Source organism: Corticium candelabrum, chromosome 9 (assembly GCF_963422355.1).
Source record: "Corticium candelabrum chromosome 9, ooCorCand1.1, whole genome shotgun sequence".
Classification (NCBI taxonomy): domain Eukaryota; kingdom Metazoa; phylum Porifera; class Homoscleromorpha; order Homosclerophorida; family Plakinidae; genus Corticium; species Corticium candelabrum.
In genome coordinates this window covers 4,721,302-4,741,128 of record NC_085093.1, presented here as the reverse complement: position 1 = coordinate 4,741,128, position 19,827 = coordinate 4,721,302, and the positions used below count along the sequence as shown (strand labels likewise).

General features: G+C 40.3%; 1 protein-coding gene, 1 long non-coding RNA gene, 2 other non-coding genes and 1 pseudogene across 5 annotated transcripts; all 5 read left to right on the top strand.

Annotated features, from left to right (window-relative positions):
- Nucleotides 1-7,192: 7,192 nt before the first annotated feature.
- LOC134185141 (5S ribosomal RNA) lies at nucleotides 7,193-7,311 on the top strand. Its single transcript, XR_009970756.1, has one exon. It is a non-coding gene; the product is annotated as a 5S ribosomal RNA (ribosomal RNA).
- Nucleotides 7,312-8,420: 1,109 nt separating this feature from the next.
- On the top strand, nucleotides 8,421-19,563 carry LOC134184242 (uncharacterized). 2 transcript variants are annotated; one of them, XM_062651879.1, is made up of 7 exons: nucleotides 8,421-8,424; nucleotides 17,096-17,134; nucleotides 17,194-17,279; nucleotides 17,426-17,512; nucleotides 19,011-19,090; nucleotides 19,146-19,249; nucleotides 19,314-19,563. In XM_062651879.1, the coding sequence occupies exons 2-7, from the start codon at nucleotides 17,102-17,104 to the stop codon at nucleotides 19,416-19,418; spliced, it is 495 nt and encodes a 164-aa protein (XP_062507863.1). In that variant the 5' UTR covers nucleotides 8,421-8,424; nucleotides 17,096-17,101; the 3' UTR covers nucleotides 19,419-19,563. The 2 variants fall into 2 exon arrangements, with proteins under 2 accessions (XP_062507863.1, XP_062507862.1); XM_062651878.1 differs by lacking the exon at nucleotides 8,421-8,424 and having other exon boundaries at nucleotides 17,048-17,134.
- On the top strand, nucleotides 10,761-10,879 carry LOC134185138 (5S ribosomal RNA; annotated as a pseudogene).
- LOC134185057 (uncharacterized) lies at nucleotides 13,876-15,502 on the top strand. Its single transcript, XR_009970734.1, has 5 exons — nucleotides 13,876-13,886; nucleotides 13,959-14,018; nucleotides 14,085-14,212; nucleotides 14,859-14,966; nucleotides 15,067-15,502. It is a non-coding gene; the product is annotated as an uncharacterized LOC134185057 (long non-coding RNA).
- Nucleotides 16,646-16,764, top strand: LOC134185135 (5S ribosomal RNA). Its single transcript, XR_009970754.1, has one exon. It is a non-coding gene; the product is annotated as a 5S ribosomal RNA (ribosomal RNA).
- Nucleotides 19,564-19,827: the final 264 nt, after the last annotated feature.

Sequence of the window (19,827 nt, the reverse complement as noted above, 5' to 3'; positions counted from 1 at the left end):
TATTGTTCAATTTTCCATTTTTTAACCGTTTCTACTCACCGTAGTTTAATCTGTCAATTAATTTGTTTCCTTCTTTCACTTTTTTATTGTAATTCCGATCAGAAAATTCTTATGTTTAACAGTTAATTAAATCTTGAAGAAATCGACAAATAAGAAATTAAAGAATAAAAATTGGAAAATTAGAAAGTTAAAGAGTAGAAAATCAAAGTTATTGTTACAAATACAGAGTTGATGTTAGCAACTTATCTAGCTACTAAAGAAATTGGAAACAAGTAAACATCTGATCGAGATACCAATACGAATCGCGTCTAGACGGATCTCGCCTTGTGTTTGTTGCCGTACACATGCACTACAGTTATTGAGCATGACGTCTGTTGTATACTATTTGGATCATTGGCGTGGCCTGCAAGGAGCACGTGTCCTCCAATATTTCAGTCGTTGACTTTCATTAATCCAAGAAATACGGTAATTCGTTCTTTTATGCTTTATTTGATTGCATTTAACAGAGACAACATAACACTAGGTATCAATGTGATGTCCGTTGGCAGCGAACGCGAACAACTGCATGTTATAGAGCCACGTATTCTACATGACCGATGGTATTCCTCTGTCGTTTACGACGCTGCGAAATGTTTCTTTTACATGGATTCCAGAACGCTCCATTCACAATTAGTAAAGATGTTCCTATGCAGACATAAGTGAGAGACGATTTGATTCATAATATATATATATATATATATACGAGTATGTATAGATAGACATTCGTGCTCGTCAAACTTTGTTTCACGTTGTCAACTGTGGTAGCTGGTTTAGAGTGTTGTGTATCTGCCAATGCTAACGTCTTGCGAAAGCACTCTCTGGGTAAGGAACTCCCTCTCCGTCTCGGAATTAACGACGAACACAACAAGTGGCGATCTCGTAAGTATATATCTAAGAAAAGAATATCTTCTAGATTTGGCATGGCATGCGAGGTACGATTTGGCGTTGGGCGAATAGAAGATTTCGGTAAACCATCTATCTATACTATCTTCGGATAAAAAATAGTCAGATCACACTCTAGCTGTCAGTCAGTCTGACGGCTTGACTTTCTCTGCAGCCAACTGGAGCTTGACCAGCCGCTGTGCCATGCGGTACTATCATGTTCTTTTTGTAAGGAAACGGACCAAGGCTGACGTGGTGTTTTCTCTTCTTGCCGTAGATGAGGCATACTAAAGCCATGCTGATCGCTGAGCACACCGCTACTGCATGCTTTCTAGATTTGGCCGTCTAGTATACAGTAATCGAAGCCTGTCTGCCTACGCATCTTCTTGCTAGAAAGTTGAACCCTCGGTGTGTTGCATTTGCTAGATAATTATAGGGCTGACTGTAAGAGCATTTAGAAGGTGGGGAAGCTACGTAGTAGGGAAGATTACGCGGGCGATTAGCGTCAGTCTTTGCAAGTTCTGATCTACTTCATCGACGCTACCATATGCATACACGTTTTTGGATGAATGCAATGGTGAACGTCCCTGCTGTGGAGGTGAAAGGACGTCGATTTTTTGTCTGGTGTTTTGATCTGCCCGTCCGAACTGGAGTCGATGGCACAGTGTGCTTCAATTTATTGCGCTAGTCTTATATTTTGTGAGAGGATACAGTCAAGTCTACCGGAAGAAAGTGGACTCTAGCATGTCTTTGCATTGCATGTACTAGTCGTGCGACATCTTTGGTACGCGTATTTTGTTACACCCTTGCTAAGATGATGATGTAACGAGGAAGACGAAACGGTATGACTGTAGCCTCAATTTACAGGCTACACCAGACTACAAGCGAAGTGCAATGTAATTGTGCTTGACAGACACTCTCTGTCACAGACGTTTCATATTGTAATTAGATCATCAAAAGCCGTGCAGCACGCTCTCGAGCTTTAATACCGTTGAGACCATTTCGTCTACGTCGCTTCGTCTGTTCACGTACTCGTCTCTGTTTCTGTTGTATATCACGCGAGGTCGCCCCACATTCTCATTGCAAACTGATCGTAAATGGACTATGTCACACATTGGCACAAAGCAACAAAGAACAAGTTCAGGTACAATCGATCTTTATCGGACAACAGTGCTTACAGTGCTAGTTCAGACGAAGATCCAGTTGTCGACCTATTATACTTGCTAGACAGTTCTCGGGCCGCTGGTATAGGATTACAGTCGGTGGTGTTGAGGACTATGTTCTGCTCCAAGTACAAACGGTCTTGAGCACGTCACTGGAGAACAATAATGCGGATACTTAAGCTCTTGTTTTGGAGAAGGCGGTTCAGTGGCGTACGTTTCTGTTCGATCTCCGATGAGCAATGTTAATAGCACCAACATACGACTGAACTGTTCAACCTGCAATGGCGAGGAGTCTAGCTAGAACATGGGACTTGTCACTGTTGCTCAATTGTACGATTAACACTACTGCAGCGTCTACGTCTGACTTGTCTAATGGACAGACATACGCCGCTAGTTGTGACGTTACTGCAAACGTCATTCAAACGACGTGGGATTGTTTGCTAATCATTGATCGCTGTCTCTCTTTTGACTCTGTCGCAGAAAAAGTTATTTATAGCATTGCATTCGAGAAGAATGCAAACACAGACCGTTGGACTGGCGCTACATACTGTTGAAGACAGGTGATGTTAGAGCGAAAAACCGTTTTTGTGCTGTTTGGAACGGTTTGGATAACTCAACCCTAACGATATGACATTGAATTGGAATCGATATGTGCACTTCCAACAGTGTTGATGTTGCACTTTGATGTATCTGCCTTATTAGCAAATGAAGCTACATTTGAGAAATTTTCTGTTGCTTAGCTAAACTTTACATGTCCTCATCACATACAAGTCTCTGAGAATAAAAATTGCAGACCTGTTTTAACATTAATATTCTGAAACACAACACATCAATGTGTGTCCGAGAGAAATACAGTTTTTCAAATTTTGTCAATACGACAGGTGATTCTGGAGTCCAACCTATGTTGCAAAATATGATCAATTCGAAAGCAGATTGTTACGTTGGCAAAAGCAATCATAGTATAATTTGCAATAGAAATGTTTATTTATCCTGCGAGAAAGTGTTTGCTCTGAAGCAGACCGAACTATCTGTGTTGGACAAAGAAAATTTATACGATCACGAGACTGATGACTCTCCATGCATGCGTTGTCTAGATTGAGAAACGTTGGCGAGTAGGCATTTGGTTTTGTGGAAAAGACGTATATAAAGCTAATGAGCTACTATTATCATTTGCTCAAAAACGCAGCAATCACACAAGAACACGAGCGCGAAAAAAATCTTCAGAAACTAGATTCTTTGTAGTAGATAAAATATACACGATGTACAGTAGCTGGCATCGGTAATCTGCCAAGTATACTCAGCTAGTATATTGTTACAAGTAGCGTAAAGTTTCTCATATCCAACGTAACGTCTACCAAGTTCATGTCATCCGGTAACTCTTTGTGCACATGTAAGAGTAAACAGCAGTGGCGGATCTAATGGGGTTCGGGTGGTTCAGCTGAACCGTGATTGACAGAGCTCGTGCCATTTATAAACCGAGAAAGTAAAAGAAATCTCTAGCCAAAAACTGAGATAAGTATAGTACAGTATCTCCATCTGGAACCTAGCTAAGCACAGGGGCGTACGATCAAGAGAACCAAATTCCAAAGACTTGGAATGCGCGCGCTCAGTCTTTCTGCCACGCTTCAAGCCCTACAGCGCGATTTTCTGACTGATTCCAAGTTGGAAACAGACGAATAGTGACTGCACCTGGTCTTCGAGTAACTGTTACTGACCGAGCGTGATTGTACATCAATCAACCGGTCATGTCCAAACGTTTGCCGAAGCAAAAGCGTTTGCCAAAGCGTAGACCGTCTAATCTGTCTTCGTTGCTAATGTTTCAATCATTCAACGCTGACAAGAGAGTGAAGAGCGACAGAGAATTTCCTGAGTCAGACGAAGAACAGTGTGTACTCGTTCCTTCTGCAGTTGCTGATAGATAGGACACGCATTGTCTTTCCAAAGAGACTAAGTCTGTAACAGTTGACAGACCCACAGAGCCTGAAGAAAACACTGGGACAGAGAGAACTGGTGCAGACACGTTTCCGGTGCACACCGAAGTTTCGGAGCTCTCTGACGCCAGTTCTGGAGTCTGTCGGTTTGACGACGTTGGAAAGATTCTTAAACAGAACTTCCAGCTGTCTGATTCAGACAAATTACGTTTAATAAAGGAGAATTCCGTACCTGGAGACTCATACGCATTTCCGAAAGTGTTCATGAACGGCTACAAGCGATCGTTCCGTTGCTCTTGACCAAATACTTACCCTTGGTTGGTGTATTCTAAGTCGCAGGATGAAGGGTACTGTTTTCCTTGTGTTTTTTGCCAATGCAGGTACCCAGACAGTTAGAAGTCGAAGTGTGCTTTCGAAGCAGGTGTCAAATCGTGGTTTACTTGTAAAGACACCGTTGAAAAAGCGGACAGAAGTGTCAGATGTATGTCGAACCCATCATTTGTGCCGATACCACTAGTATGCTAAGGTTGCTTTTGACGCGTTTAAGCGGAACATGCTATATAAGGAAGAAGGTATTTCATCTCGCATCAACACCGAAAGCATTGCTACTATCAAGAAGAATCGTAAGATACTTGAATCTATTGCTAAAACCATTTATTTTTGTGGTAAGCAAGGGACGACAGTTCAGTTTCCCCGAAACGTAATCCTGGCAAATTTATTGAGCTGCTGTGATACTGTGCCGAAGCTGGTGATTCAACTCTCCAAACGCATTTGGATTCATGTAACTCTCCAAGCGCATTTCGATTCATGCTCCAGAAACGCCTTATAGCAGCAAAACCATCCAAAATCAGCTGATCAAAGTCTTAGGTGATGAAATCCTACGCAAACTCATAAATGAGATTAAAGCTGCCAACATTTTTAGCATTTTCTGTGACGAAGTTACAGATATATCTTGTCAAGAGCAGCTCAGTCTGGTGCTTCGATTTGTGGACCAGAACGAAAGCATATGAGAAGAATTTTCGATTTTGTCGAAGTTGAGAGAATAACTGCTGCGTCGCTGGCTCAAGCTATTAAGGAAAGGGTTTCTTCATATGGCCTAGGGATTGAGAATTGCCGTGGCCAGGGTTATGACGGTGCTGCCAGTATGTCTTCAGCTTTAAGAGGCGTACAAGAGATAATCTGTGCATTGTGTTCCAAGGCATTTTATGTTCACTGTAATGCACACATTCCAAATTTGGCCATTATGAAAGCATGCAGACTACCAGTTATCCGAAACATGGCCTGTAATATCACGGGAACTGCAAATTATTTTTAACTATTTACCAAAAAGGCAGCGGCTCTTGGAGTGGGTTATTGAAGTTGGCCAGTCAGACGTTCGAAAACCAGAGCTACGAGACCTCTGTCGCACCCGCTGGATTCAACGTCATAAAGCTTATGAAACGTTTATGAAGTTATATTCTTCAACGGTGGAAGCCCTTGAAGTCATGCTCCACGAACATGCCAACAGGGAAAAGATTAGTGAATGGAACTGGGACAGGGGGCCTTATTCCAGAGCTAATGGTGTAAGTCACGTCTTCTGATTTTTTGAGTTTGTCGTTGCTCTTGCGTGGGTATCAAATGCCTTAGCATCTGTAAAACCGCTGAGTGTCAAGGTGCAGCGTAAATCCAATAACATCGTCAGGCTTACGGTTTAGTAGAATCAACCATAGAAGATCTTGAAGTAGTACGCAGCAGCGAGGAAATTACGGATGGGTGGTATCAGCGAAGTGTACGTCTTGCTGACGCCGTTGGCCCCGAGTCCAAGGTCCCACGAACTGCGTCACGCCAACAGCACCGTGACAATTTTCGCTATGAATCACCAAAGGAGTATATCGCCTTTCTGTTGTCGTCCCTTTTCTTGATTACCTGATTAGCGAACGGAAGACTCGCTTCGATGAGAAGCAACAGAAAGCTTCAAACGTGCTCTGCTTGGCACCTGAAACGGTAAATAGAAGCGATAGATAACTCATCGAAACAATCAGTGACACTTACGCAGAAGTTCTTCCGAGTCGTAGTACACTGGACATTGACTATCGGAAGTGGAAGAGGAAGTTGGCACTACAAGAGGCAAAGCCGAATTCTCTCGAAGGTGCCTTAAAGTACTGCGACAAGGACGTTTTCCCTAATATTCACGCTCTCTTGAAGATTTCCTGCACCTTGCCAGTAACTTCTGCGGGAAACGAAAGGAGAAACAGCGTGCTGAAACGGCTCAAGACTTACCTGAGCGTTGCAATGGGATCGGATCGTCTATCTGCCCTGGCACTTATGCATATTCATAGATCAGCTTTCGTTGATTTTTACAAGATTGTCTCTTGTTTTGCTGAGTTACACCCGCGTCGTATGCTTCTTTCTAGCCAGTTGTTTGATGATAAGTAAATCATGTTTTGTACTCGTGACAGATATTTGACAACACACTTGTTGTAAAAATGTGACATATCAATAAGCTCAAATTCAATATTAGCGTTGATGGCCTACTAAATTTTAAGGGAGTCTTGATGTGTACTTCTAAAACAAGGTTGACCTAGCCTTGGAATTTTAGACGAGCGCTCTTCTGGGTGCAATTTGTGGGATTCCGAGGCTAACTTTATATTTTGTTTATTTCTTTACTTGCAGAAACCCCCTTTTACAAACTCTAGATCCTTTCCTGAACAGTTATTTAGCCTCTTCTCCGTCATAGTGGCTCGTAGGTAGGTCTGTAGCCTCCTAAGAGTTGAGAAGACTCTTTCTGAAGTTGTAGATGTTACGGGTATTGTAAGGTAAAGACATAGTAGCTTGTGAATTTCGGTTAGAACGGATCGGTATGCTGTCATAGCCGTGCATACCGTCTCAATACTTGTGACACGCTCTACATCAGGAAGCGCCTCTCTGATTACATCCTGCAAAACGGCAAGATGACGGGGAAGTTAATGATATGTGCGCGTGGCCTAGCTGGTGATCGGATTGGAAAACGTATTGCAGAAGTACATGGTAAACGTTGTAAATGTCATAGTAAATGGATAGTTAATGATTGAACTACAATTCCAGTTGTTTCTGATTGCTCTATATCACATTGAAAATATGTTCTCTCATTAGAGGCTTCCGCAAGTTTGCTTTAGCTACCATGCATGCATAAGTAGCTTACAGTTTCTACTCAATATCGCCTACGGCCATACTACTTCGAACATACCGGTTCTCGTCCGAACACCGAAGTCAAGCGGAGTCGGGCCGGGTCAGTACTAGGATGGGAGACCGCCTGGGAACACCCGGTGCTGTAGGTTTATTGTTCAATTTTCCATTTTTTTAACCGTTTCTACTGACTGTAGTCTAATCTGTCAATTAATTTGTTTCCTTCTTTCACTTTTTATTGTAATTCCGATCAGAAAATTCTTATGTTTAACAGTTAATTAAATCTTGAAGAAATCGACAAATAAGAAATTAAAGAATAAACATTGGAAAATTAGAAAGTTAAAGAGTAGAAAATCAAAGTTATTATTACAAATACAGAGTTGATGTTAGCAACTTATCTAGCTACTAAAGAAATTGGAAACAAGTAAACATCTGATCGAGATACCAATACGAATCGCGTCTAGACGGATCTCGCCTTGTGTTTGTTGCCGTACACATGCACTACAGTTATTGAGCATGATGTCTGTTGTATACAATTTGGATCAGTGGCGTGGCCTGCAAGGAGCACGTGTTCTTCAATATTTCAGTCGTTGACTTTCATTAATCCAAGAAATGCGATAATTCGTTCCTTTGCTTTATTTGATTGCATTTAACAGAGACAACATAACACTAGGCATCAATGTGATTTCCGTTGGCAGCGAACGCGAACAACTGCATGTTATAGAGCCACATATTCTACACGATCGATGAGATTCCTCTGTCGTTTACAACGCTGTGAAATGTTTCTTTTACATGGATTCCAGAACGCTCCATTCACAATTAGTAAAGATGTTCCTATGCAGACATAAGTGAGGGACGATTTGATTTATAATATATATATATATATATATATATATATATATATATATATACACGAGTATGTATAGATAGACATTCGTGCTCGTCAAACTTTGTTTCACGTCGTCAACTGTGGTAGCTGGTTTGGAGTGTTGTGTATCTGCCAATGCTAACGTCTTGCCAAAGCACTCTCTGGGTAAGGAACTCCCTCTCCGTCTCGGAATTAACGACGAACACAACAAGTGGCGATCTCGTAAGTATATATCTAAGAAAAGAATATCTTCTAGATTTGGCATGGCATGCGAGGTACGATTTGGCGTTGGGCGAATAGAAGATTTCGGTAAACCATCTATCTATACTATCTTCGGATAAAAAATAGTCAGATCACACTCTAGCTGTCAGTCAGTCTGACGGCTTGACTTTCTCTGCAGCCAACTGGAGCCTGACCAGCCGCTGTGCCATGCGTGGTACTATCATGTTCTTTTTGTAAGGAAACGGACCAAGGCTGACGTGGTGTTTTCTCTTCTTGCCGTAGATGAGGCATACTAAAGCCATGCTGATCGCTGAGCACACCGCTACTGCATGCTTTCTAGATTTGGCCGTCTAGTATACAGTAATCGAAGCCTGTCTGCCTACGCATCTTCTTGCTAGAAAGTTGAACCCTCGGGGTGTTGCTTTTGCTAGATAATTATAGGGCTGACTGTAAGAGCATTTAGAAGGTGGGGAAGCTACGTAGTAGGGAAGATTACGCGGGTGATTATCGTCAGTCTTTGCAAGTTCTGATCTACTTCATCGACCGCTACCATATGCATACACGTTTTTGGATGAATGCAATGGTGAACGTCCCTGCTGTGGAGGTGAAAGGACGTCGATTTTTTGTCTGGTGTTTTGATCTGCCCGTCCGAACTGGAGTCGATGGCACAGTGTGCTTCAATTTATTGCGCTAGCCTTATATTTTGTGAGAGGATACAGTCAAGTCCACCGGAAGAAAGTGGACTCTAGCATGTCTTTGCATTGCATGTACTAGTCGGGCGACATCTTTGGTATGCGTATTTTGTTACACCCTTGCTAAGATAATGATGTGACGAGGAAGACAAAACGGTGTGACTGTAGCCTCAATTTACAGACTACACCAGACTAAAAATTAAGTGCTATGTAATTGTGCTTGACAGATACTCTCTGTCACAGACGTTTCATATTGTAATTGGATCATCAAAGCCGTGCAGCACGCTCTCGAGCTTTAATACCGTTGAGATCATTTCGTCTACGTCGCTGCGTCTGTTCACGTAAGCGTCTCTGTTTCTGTTTCTATCACGCGAGGTCGCCCCACATTCTCTTTGCAAATTGATCGTGACTGGACGACGTCACACATTGGCACAAAGCAACAAAGAACAAGTTCAGGTACAATCGATCTTTATCGGACAACAATGCTTACACTGCTAGTTCAGACGAAGATCCAGTTGTCGACCTATTATACTTGCTAGACAGTTCTCCGGGCCGCTGGTATAGGATTACAGTCGGCGGTGTTGAGGACTATGTTCTGCTCCGAGTACAAACTGTCTTGAGCACGTCACTGGAGAACAATAATGCGGATACTTAAGCTCTTGTTTTGGAGAAGGCGGTTCAGTGGCGTACGTTTCTGTTCGATCTCCGATGAGCAATGTTAATAGCACCAACATACGACTGAACTGTTCAACCTGCAACGGCGAGGAGTCTAGCTAGAACATGGGACTTGTCACTGTTGCTCAATTGTACGATTAACACTACTGCAACGTCTACGTCTGACTTGTCTAATGGACAGACATACGCCGCTAGTTGTGACGTTACTGCAAACGTCATTCAAACGACGTGGGATTGTTTGCTAATCATTGATCGCTGTCTCTCTTTTGACTCTGTCGCAGAAAAAGTTATTTATAGCATTGCATTCGAGAAGAATGCAAACACAGACCGTTGGACTGGCGCTACATACTGTTGAAGACAGGTGATGTTAGAGCGAAAAACCGTTTTTGTGCTGTTTGGAACGGTTTGGATACCTCAACCCTAACGATATGACATTGAATTGGAATCGATATGTGCACTTCCAACAGTGTTGATGTTGCACTTTGATGTATCTGCCTTATTAGCAAATGAAGCTACATTTGAGAAATTTTCTGTTGCTTAGCTAAACTTTACATGTCCTCATCACATACAAGTCTCTGAGAATAAAAATTGCAGACCTGTTTTAACATTAATATTCTGAAACACAACACATCAATGTGTGTCCAAGAGAAATACAGTTTTTCAAATTTTGTCAATGCGACAGGTGATTCTGGAGTCCAACCTATGTTGCAAAGTATGATCAATTCGAAAGCAGATTGTTACGTTGGCAAAAGCAATCATAGTATAATTTGCAATAGAAATGTTTATTTATCCTGCGAGAAAGTGTTTGCTCTGAAGCAGACCGAACTATCTGTGTTGGACAAAGAAAATTTATACGATCACGCGACTGATGACTCTCCATGCATGCGTTGTCTAGATTGAGAAACGTTGGCGAGTAGGCATTTGGTTTTGTGGAAAAACGTATATAAAGCTAATGAGCTACTTTTATCATTTGCTCAAAAACGCAGCAATCACACAAGAACACGAGCGCAAAAAAAATCTTCAGAAACTAGATTCTTTGTAGTAGATAAAATATACACGATGTACAGTAGCTGGCATCGGTAATCTGCCAAGTATACTCAGCTAGTATACTGTTACAAGTAGCGTAAAGTTTCTCATAGTCAACGTTTACGACCATACCACTCTGAATATACCGGTTCTCGTCCGATCACCGAAGTCAAGTGGAGTCGGGTCGGGTCAGTACTATAATGGGAGACCGCCTGAGAACACCCGGTGTTGTAGGCATTTTGTTTTAATTTCTCACATTTTTAAATTAACGTTTTCTGCACTCCAGCTAGACTGTCAGTGTAATTTACTGTACGTTTCAATCCCAAAATCCAAACATGAATGCTTGTAACTAAATACATTGTTGAGACACTGACACATTGATAGCTTGGGAAAAACTCTATAGCTTTGGATTCACAACTAATTAATTTACAATTAATAAACAGTTATCGTAAGAAAGGAATCAACGAACTATGATTCTCAAAAGAACATTAATTATTATTGTAGGGTTATTTATCTACAGAGACTTAGTCTCGCGTAGCCAGACCCTTTTCCCGTGTCATACTTCGCGAAAATATTTTCGCGGAAGTAGGAAGAATGACGAGGAAAAAGGGTCTGGCTACGCGAGACTAACTGAGATTTGCAACAAGAAATGTTAAGAACTTTAGCTATTAAATAATTAAGTAAATTATTATACATTAATCTAATTAACAGCAATAAATACTATTAGTAAACGTTTGATTGAGATACCGCGTCTCGCCTTTTCTCTGACGGCGTGCAACACTATTAAAATGTTTTCCTGTCAGTATCTGTTTTATATTTAGGCGATTTAGCGAACCCCACAAGGCTATCCGGGATAGTGATATTGAATGGCCCCGTACCCAGAAGATTACCAAGTTAAAGAGAGTGCCATCGCTCTGCATGCAGGAGAGACTGCAGTCTTGAAGGCCTCATTGTCTTCATCACCGTACATCTTTTCGGTCAGCCAACACGCGGACGTTCCGTTTCGTTTCACTGCTTGTCTGCATGCCAGAACTCTTTTGCTCCACAGACGACGACACTGCATCTGGGAGAAAGCCGGACCTCTGTTATCGCAGCCGTTTCCTTTCTCGTCTGATAAATCGTTTCAACTTCAAATTCGGCTTTCACCAAGCGGCGGTCAGACACTCGAGATTTCAGTAGTCAAAGTTAGTTTGGCGACCGTTGATATGGAAAGAGAATCGGTGAGAAGAATTAACAAACTGAGAGTTGTTGACGTTCCCAATCTTAATGGACTACTGTCACTGTCGGATATTAGTCTTACTGTAGAGGTAGGATGTTGTTTTTGCAAGTTTGGTGTGTGTGTGTGTGTTTGTGTGTGTGTGTGTGTGTGTGTGTGTGTGTGTGTGTGTGTGTGTGTGTGTGTGTGTGTGTGTGTGTGTGTGTCTGTGTGTGTCTGTGTGTGTCTGTGTGTGTCTGTGTGTGTGTGTGTGTGTGTGTGTGTGTGTGTGTGTGTGTGTGTGTGTGTGTGTGTGTGTGTGTGTGTGTGTGTGTGTGTGTGTCTGTGTCTGTGTGTGTGTGTGTGTGTGTGTGTGTGTGTGTGTGTGTGTGTGTGTCTGTGTGTGTGTGTGTGTGTGTGTGTGTGTGTGTCTGTGTGTGTGTGTGTGTCTGTGTGTGTGTGTGTGTGTCTGTGTGTGTGTCTGTGTGTGTGTGTGTGTGTGTGTGTGTGTGAGTGTGTGTGTGTGTGTGTGTGTGTGCTTGCGTGCGTTTGTGTGTGTGTTTCTGTCTGTCCGTCTCTCTGTCTGTCTGTCTGTCTGTCTGTCTGCCTGTCTGTTTTTTTTCATATATTTCATAAATGGTTGTTATTACAACCAAAACTATTTAAAATGTTTCAGAGACCCAATAGTGTTAGTGTGTCAAAAAAGGCAAAAGCTATTGGAGATACTAAAACAGCAGTAGAATTTCTCACTGACTGGAGACGATGCCTTTCTGTTCTGTTACAGACATGTAACAGTCAATGATGTTACGAAAAATATCTTGCCTGACATAGTCAAGTAGAGATAGACAAATTTAGAGATAGACCATAATCCATTAGGTCTGAATTGATGAGCAGGGTAATGAACTAAGGTGGATTTGTGTACTTTGTATTTGAAGATTTGCTTGTTGTATCTTTAAGTTTCTAGTTAAAATCAATAAAACAATTTGCCTGTCTGTCTGTCTGTCTGTCTGTCTGTCTGTCTGTCTGTCTGTCTATTTGTTAACACCCACAATCATTTCTCTAATTTGTCGCTGGGATCCTGGCAGCAGAATGGTTTCTGCACGAACTGGCAAAAAGGCAAAAGCCGTTGGAGATACCAAAAGGGCAGTAGAAGTTCTCTCTGACTGAAGACGCCGCCTCTCTGTTTTACTACAGGCATGTAACAGCCAAGTGATGTTATGAAGAATAGATCGCTTCTCAGATGGTCAAGCAGAGGTAGACAAATTTGGGATATTCGGTTTTTAATTTATTTGGTCTGATTTGATAAGCAAAGTAATGGACTGATGTGGATTTGTTTACTTTTGAAGATTTACTTTGTTGTATCTTTAATGTTAATACAATCTGTCTGTTATTGTTTGTGTCTGTCTGTGTGTCTGTCTGTATTTGTGCATGAGTGTGCCCATTATCTACAAGCTGTATATACATACTACATATACATACAACTAAACTGTCCTGTTTATTGTGAACATATAATTGCTGAGCATTAACAGACACTAATTAATAGTACATTTTATCCGAGTTACATTTAACAGTTATTCTATTTGTCGTTATTGTTCTTTTATGTAAATTTTATGTGCTGCAACATTCTGTGTACTAAGACAGGCTGGTTTGTCACTTGTCATGCTATTTTGGTTAAATAGTAAATAATTAAATAAGTAAATAAATAATTAATTAATTTAAAATAAATGTATAAATAAATTACACTGTTTGTTGATGTCGATGTCAATTGGAAATTTGCTTTTAGTGTACGAGTCTTTCTAATTAGCTTTCGTATAGACAGACGATCTAGATACCGAAGAAAGATATCGACCTGTCACGGCTGTTCATAACCATGGGATACGACACCAAGTCGAAGTCGTACGATCAGAGTTAGATTACACTCGGTCAAGTTCATTAGAAGTACAAGCATCGCAAAGGGTGCAACAGCCAAGAGTTCTAGGCTTGCGACAGGTGCCAGTAGACTTCCATTATGAACCTATACTTCTACATGATGGAAGCAGCTGTGGTTTGGTAATTGTTCTCAGCAAGTGATTAAACTTATTAGTTATTGATTCATCTGTATGTAAATATCTTTTCAATCAGGAAACATGATTGATTTGGTCTCGTTATCGTCGGGGTGCAGCCTGAGAATGCACGATGATGGTAGTGTGGATGCACGCGGTGGTAGTGAGCTTGAACGTATACGACTTTTTTTGTTTGCTTTTTCAGAGACAGTAGGATACATGTACTTGTACATTCAGATCTTGTTATTCCAACCCACTGGTTTCTGTCGGATTAACATGACAAATGCACAGTGACCGATGTAAATTGGTTTATGTGTGTACCTTCATCAGAAAGTGAGGGTGCTGGATTATTGGCTGTCAGAATAACGAAGTCTGACTGTATGGACTGTTGGTATTAATTAATGTCCGTAAATGCAATCTTATGTTCTCGACACTTTATACGTAAATGGCTAGAAGCTACAGTCTTGTGACTTGTACCGAATGTTGATTACTGAGTATTCTTAGATGATTAATTAACGCACTTTGCAATGAAAGATGTAGACTGACAAAATTGTGACATAGATTATTAAATTTTGTATAGTGACTTGTATTTGTTTGAGCAATCGATTGCATTGATTGATGAACAGAAAGCCAGACAAATGTACTAACATGATTTTTTCTATTTTTTATTTTATTACTTTGATTGTGTGCCAGCCACTTGGCATTAAATACATGCAATAGATGATCTATTTTATTAATGAAGAAATGGAAATGACAAATTAAGTCTGGTTGGATGACACACTGCTGGGACTTTTATTTCTAATTGTCGACTGACTGTGTGATCACTTTATGCCTTACAATATCATTGAAGGTTTCTTGGCATGGCAATAACAGGTCACGTGACTAATAATCGATTCTATGTACATACATCATCACAACTGAAGCATTCTTTTATTACATAGTCTAGTATATATAAGCTGAGCGACTGTGCTGTCTTTAGCTCTATTTATGGTCATTGGTCGAGACGATTCCGGTGTATTTGCTCTTCAAAACTATGAATTTCCTCAGCGCTGGCTGGCAATAAAGGATGGCATTGTAATTAACACACGTAAGTTTAGCTACATAATTATTTACTTGGATTTGTAATCAGAGTCATTGGCTGTATGTGATACGATAGGCTAACGATGAAAGGTGTTGTGATTTTATAGTACGCGAAGCTGCCGGTTTTCATGTAACATTGCAGTCATTTAATTCATCCGGGTATCATCATCTCGGTTCTCCGAAATGGAGATTTGAGACCAGCGAAGGGAGGTCGTGATTGTCTCTTTATAGCAGCAACAGTATTCGTGTGATCTTTAACATTTCAAGAGTTGAAGTTGCATGGAGGCATTGCACCCAGTCAGAGACTCGATCTTTGAGTGCCTTTCGGACAAAGCAACTTCTAGAGAACAAGAGTTCATGACGCTACTATACTAAACTACATAATGAAGGCAGGAAAGCTTGAATTGATATCTTTTTTTGCCATGTACATAGCATTACATCAACAACAAATGAAAATGTGAAGTTGATGATAATAGTGTATTGCCTCACCTTTAACGGCAGTTTTCTTGTTAATATGTGCTATAGAATAATGTGGTTAATGAATAGGATGGAGACCATGGAATTCCGTAGATCACTGATAGCGATATTTCTGATGCTGATCTGGTTGCTTCTCCCACAAATATTTTCCAATTGGCAACTTTTCTCATGCATCAGTTACACATGCTGTAAACAGTCATCGAAACTGTTACTATGATCAATGATGTCTGCAATCTTACAGGAATTCTATTCGTGGCTTAATTCTGCACTATTTCCTGCCCACACTGTACAAAGTCATGCATAAAACCAGACTGTTCTAATACTAACAGAACTAACACTAATCAGCAGCAAGGATTAGATTATAATGAGCGTACGCATAGTTATTTGTTCACTACAATTAAGCCCTAATAGTAATTTGCTAGCGATTGAAGCGAGCGAGTTTTCTCCAATGCGTCAAAAGGGTAAACTGAGTATCCGTCCGTACGTGCGTACAAGTCCGTCCGTCCGTACATATGTCAGTTTGCAACCACCCCTACCCACTGGGGAGTCGTTTATGAATTCATAAATTCGAATCATTCTTTGCTAGTTTCGAAGAAATTGCCAACATAAAATAGTTACGTCACGTGACGTCATCACTTAAGATGTTTCTATGGAAACTATGCTCACTTAATTGAGTGACTGCGTTGCACCACCCCTACATACAGAGGACAGCTGTTACAAATTGGTCATTTTCAATAAATTCTTGTCTTTCTTGATGGGTTAAAAAATTGATACTTCACGTTATGTGACGGCACTCTGAGATTATTTCCATGGCGACAATATTGAATTAGGCGTAAGCATTGTTTCACCTTATCTAGCATCTGAGTTGTAGTAACTGTTTTTGTGACAGTTTAGTAGTGCGTCAAAAGGTAAACTGAGTGTTCGTCCGTGCTCGCTAGCACAGGTGGGAATGAACTGAGCACCCATTTATGATTACTATTCTAGACTGTAGCTGTGGATCTTGACTATCAAGTCACAAATGAGACAGTGTAAGCTAGTCTTTCTAGACTTGTTCTGTGTGTCGATTTGTAGATGATTATCATATTGATGCTCATGTGCAATGGTCTCTTTATTCTTTTAATTAGATCACAACATGACATCCATAGAATTGAAGTTTCTACAAACTCTGCTTTGAACACTATAAGTAGTCTACACTTTGTTATCTTCATTGCCTACGACCATACCACTTTGAATATACCGGTTCTCGTCTGATCACCGAAGTCAAGCGGAGTCGGGCCGGGTCAGTACTAGGATGGGAGACCGCCTGGGAACACCCGGTGTTGTAGAGCTTTGCTTTTAATTTTAGTTTATTCATCTAGCCATCCCTAGGCATATATAAAAAACCTATGGCAGGCCAACCTTTGCAATCTTCGATTTTTGCACAATTTCCTAGGAAACGATTTGTTGACTTGAAGTACGGGACACGTGTACGATAACGTCTTTCATTTAATCCAGTCTTACTAATACGTTTCTATTTTAGCAACAGTAAAATTTAGCAATTTTAGTTGTCATGTAGACTGTAGTGGCATGTAGTTTCTTTCTTTCCCGCATACCGAGGTCTGGTATCCATAAATTATCCGGGACCTCGACGTGTGAGCCGCCAAGCCAACAGAGAAAGTGTTGAAGATGGATTCGGTCCAGTTGCAGTTACATGCACTGGTTTGTTTTGTTCTGCAACAGAATTATATCAGAGCTTAATCAATTTAGTGTTCTTCAAGGTTCTTGGCCTAGACAGAAGGTCGTCGATCGACATTCTCACTAAAATGATGCTGTCGTGTCACAAAAGTCCTTTGAAACTGATTATGTAATAGTCTGGAACGACCGCGGAAAAGCACGGAGGCGCACTCATGCACACGCGTGTAACAGCAGACCAGACATACGGGACAGCACAGTGTGAAACTGTAAATCAATCAAACTGTACTAACTTCTGTTTCTTATTGTAATTGGCAGACATACCTCCGCTAGTATCTTGCCTGCGGTTGAGATAACAAAGTTTGACTTTGTTGTACTTTTGGTGGATGGTTCCAAAGCAGAGTGGTAAGAATGATGATATTAGCACCAGTCACAATTGGTTATTTCTCTTTTTAATTGATTTGTTAAAAATACAGACTTATTTTACTAAATGTTCTTACATTATATCAATACTAGTACGAGTAGGATGACTCATGATTAGATTTGTACACAATTGAATATACACATCTTATACAACTTTAGTAAGTAACCGAAATTTTTTAGTTGTAACTTATATCAGATTACGTCATAACAATGGATTATATATTTTAGAATCAGTTATTGCTATTTTAACTAAAAGAAAACATAGTGTTGAATCTAACATGCTGTTCACTCCTACTGATGTATGACATATGTTATGAGGTGATGATGGTGGTGCTAGTTGTGGTGTATTATTTGAAGCTAGTTATTCTGGGATATCATTTGTGTTTGTTCCAGTGACGTGTTGTAAGAAGACAGTAGTCTTTCTAATACAGTCTTTCTAACACAATTCTGTTGAATGGAGCTGTAATACTTGGGCAACAAACAAAAAAACCCATCTGTGAAGTCTGTCTTGTGACATGTGTTTATTACAGACAGCAGTCTCAGAATGCTGAGACTAGTGTCATTCACATACTTTTAACCTCACTTGTGTTTGGTTTCCATCTCTCACTAACTGTCCTTAGCAACATACAAGAGCCAGACATAGTGAGGTGACTAGAGTCTGGGAATGAGACTTGGCTGAGACCATGTGAGATTAGTATGTATGACTATAATTAATGTATTGTCTACATACAGTTTGTAACATGTTTTTGTTGCAGTCTTAATAATTATTATTTGCACCTGGAATAGCAGCTGATATAGGCATATTGGGTTTATATCAGGATCTGTCAATCTTGCGTGATGCTAGGTGGTAGCTTGAACATGCACAATTATTCTGTACATGTATGTTGTCTGAATTGTCCTTGATAATATTGCAACTACTATGCAAGCTTGTACAATATTAATTGAATACATCTGCGACCTCCATTCTTACAGAAATGGGTTTTTTCTAATGCTTGTAATATTTATAATGACAGGCGCAACAGATGCACAGTTGAGAGGACAGAAGCTCTTGTCTTTATTAAGAACAATTTTGAGCTTTATTAAGTAGAATAATTTTTATATCAAGTACAATTAAATCAGATATTGGTTATACCTATTTTATTGACATATTGACAAAATCCCTTTATTGAAGCAACCCTGGTACCATTGTATGTGAAATTAAACATTTATTTTATGGAGCTGATTACATTTTTTGTATTGAGGAGGGTGAGGGTAAACACTGATTATTGTCTCAATGAAGGCTCAATCATAGCATTAAGAAGTTACATACATGTATGGTCTGGGTCAATGGATGGATTGTTGTGTGTTTACAAGCTTTTCGAGTGTAGGATTGCAACAACAGACATACCTACAGTTGAGAACCTCAAAAAGCTGGCTTGATATAATTAATGCTAATACAATGTTGCCAGTATGAATGCTCTGTGATATTGTCATATTACAGTTTAGACTCATTGCGAGATGCAGTCAGTAAACTGGACATCGGCTATTTTTCTAGGAAATGTTGCACTGTCTCTGTAACCGGTTAGTACCACAACAAAGTAATAAATAAATCATTTCTGATCTTGTCTCTCAACAGCCAGTGTAGCGCAAGGTGTCCAGCGAAATTACAGAGAAATACAGAAAGTTTTGTATTTGTTTCCTCTTGCATCGACCATGCCAATATGGAACTGCAACTTTGAAGTATTTTCTGCAGTTACGTGGTGACGTGTTGTATACTTTTTAGTTCTTTGTTTTGGGATTTTAGGAAGAGAAAGATGTTGAAGTGCTAGCTTGTCGGATCCTCAAATGCATGTCATTATGTTGGCATCATATGGGAGTATTAGTATGTGAGGTGACAGGAAGAACATAGTGACTAAAAGGAAATTTAGTCAAGTATTGTTATGTACGTATAAACACAGAATATTAGTGATGATCCAGCTTCATGAATAGACTAAATAGCTTAACAATAGTAATTTCATTGGCAGTTTTAATTAAGTGTCTAGATATGTTCTAAATGTCCAGTTTAAGAAATTCTATTATCACGTGTATCGCCATGGGTAGGGGAACCCCCTTTTATTAATTAATTGGCCAGACCTGCTACTGCAACTTCAACTTACTAGACGCGCACGCAATCAAGAAAGCCCACGTATACGCATTTAGAACATGATGTCATTCATTCCCAACAACATTTCAATGCAACGGCGACGTGCATGAGAAGTGACGAAGCGTGGGTCTAGGCGAGGGAGTTACTTTTGGGAAACATGATCACGTATACTATA

What these genes read in the sequence shown, in the direction of transcription:
- LOC134184242 (XM_062651879.1), top strand. Translation starts at nt 17,102, where the DNA reads ATGGATTCGGTCCAGTTGCAGTTACATGCACTG. An exon ending in AGTTGCAGTTACATGCACTG is followed by an intron (nt 17,135 to 17,193) that starts GTTTGTTTTGTT and finishes GTGTTCTTCAAG; the next exon opens with GTTCTTGGCCTAGACAGAAG. An exon ending in TATGGAACTGCAACTTTGAA is followed by an intron (nt 19,250 to 19,313) that starts GTATTTTCTGCA and finishes TTGGGATTTTAG; the next exon opens with GAAGAGAAAGATGTTGAAGT.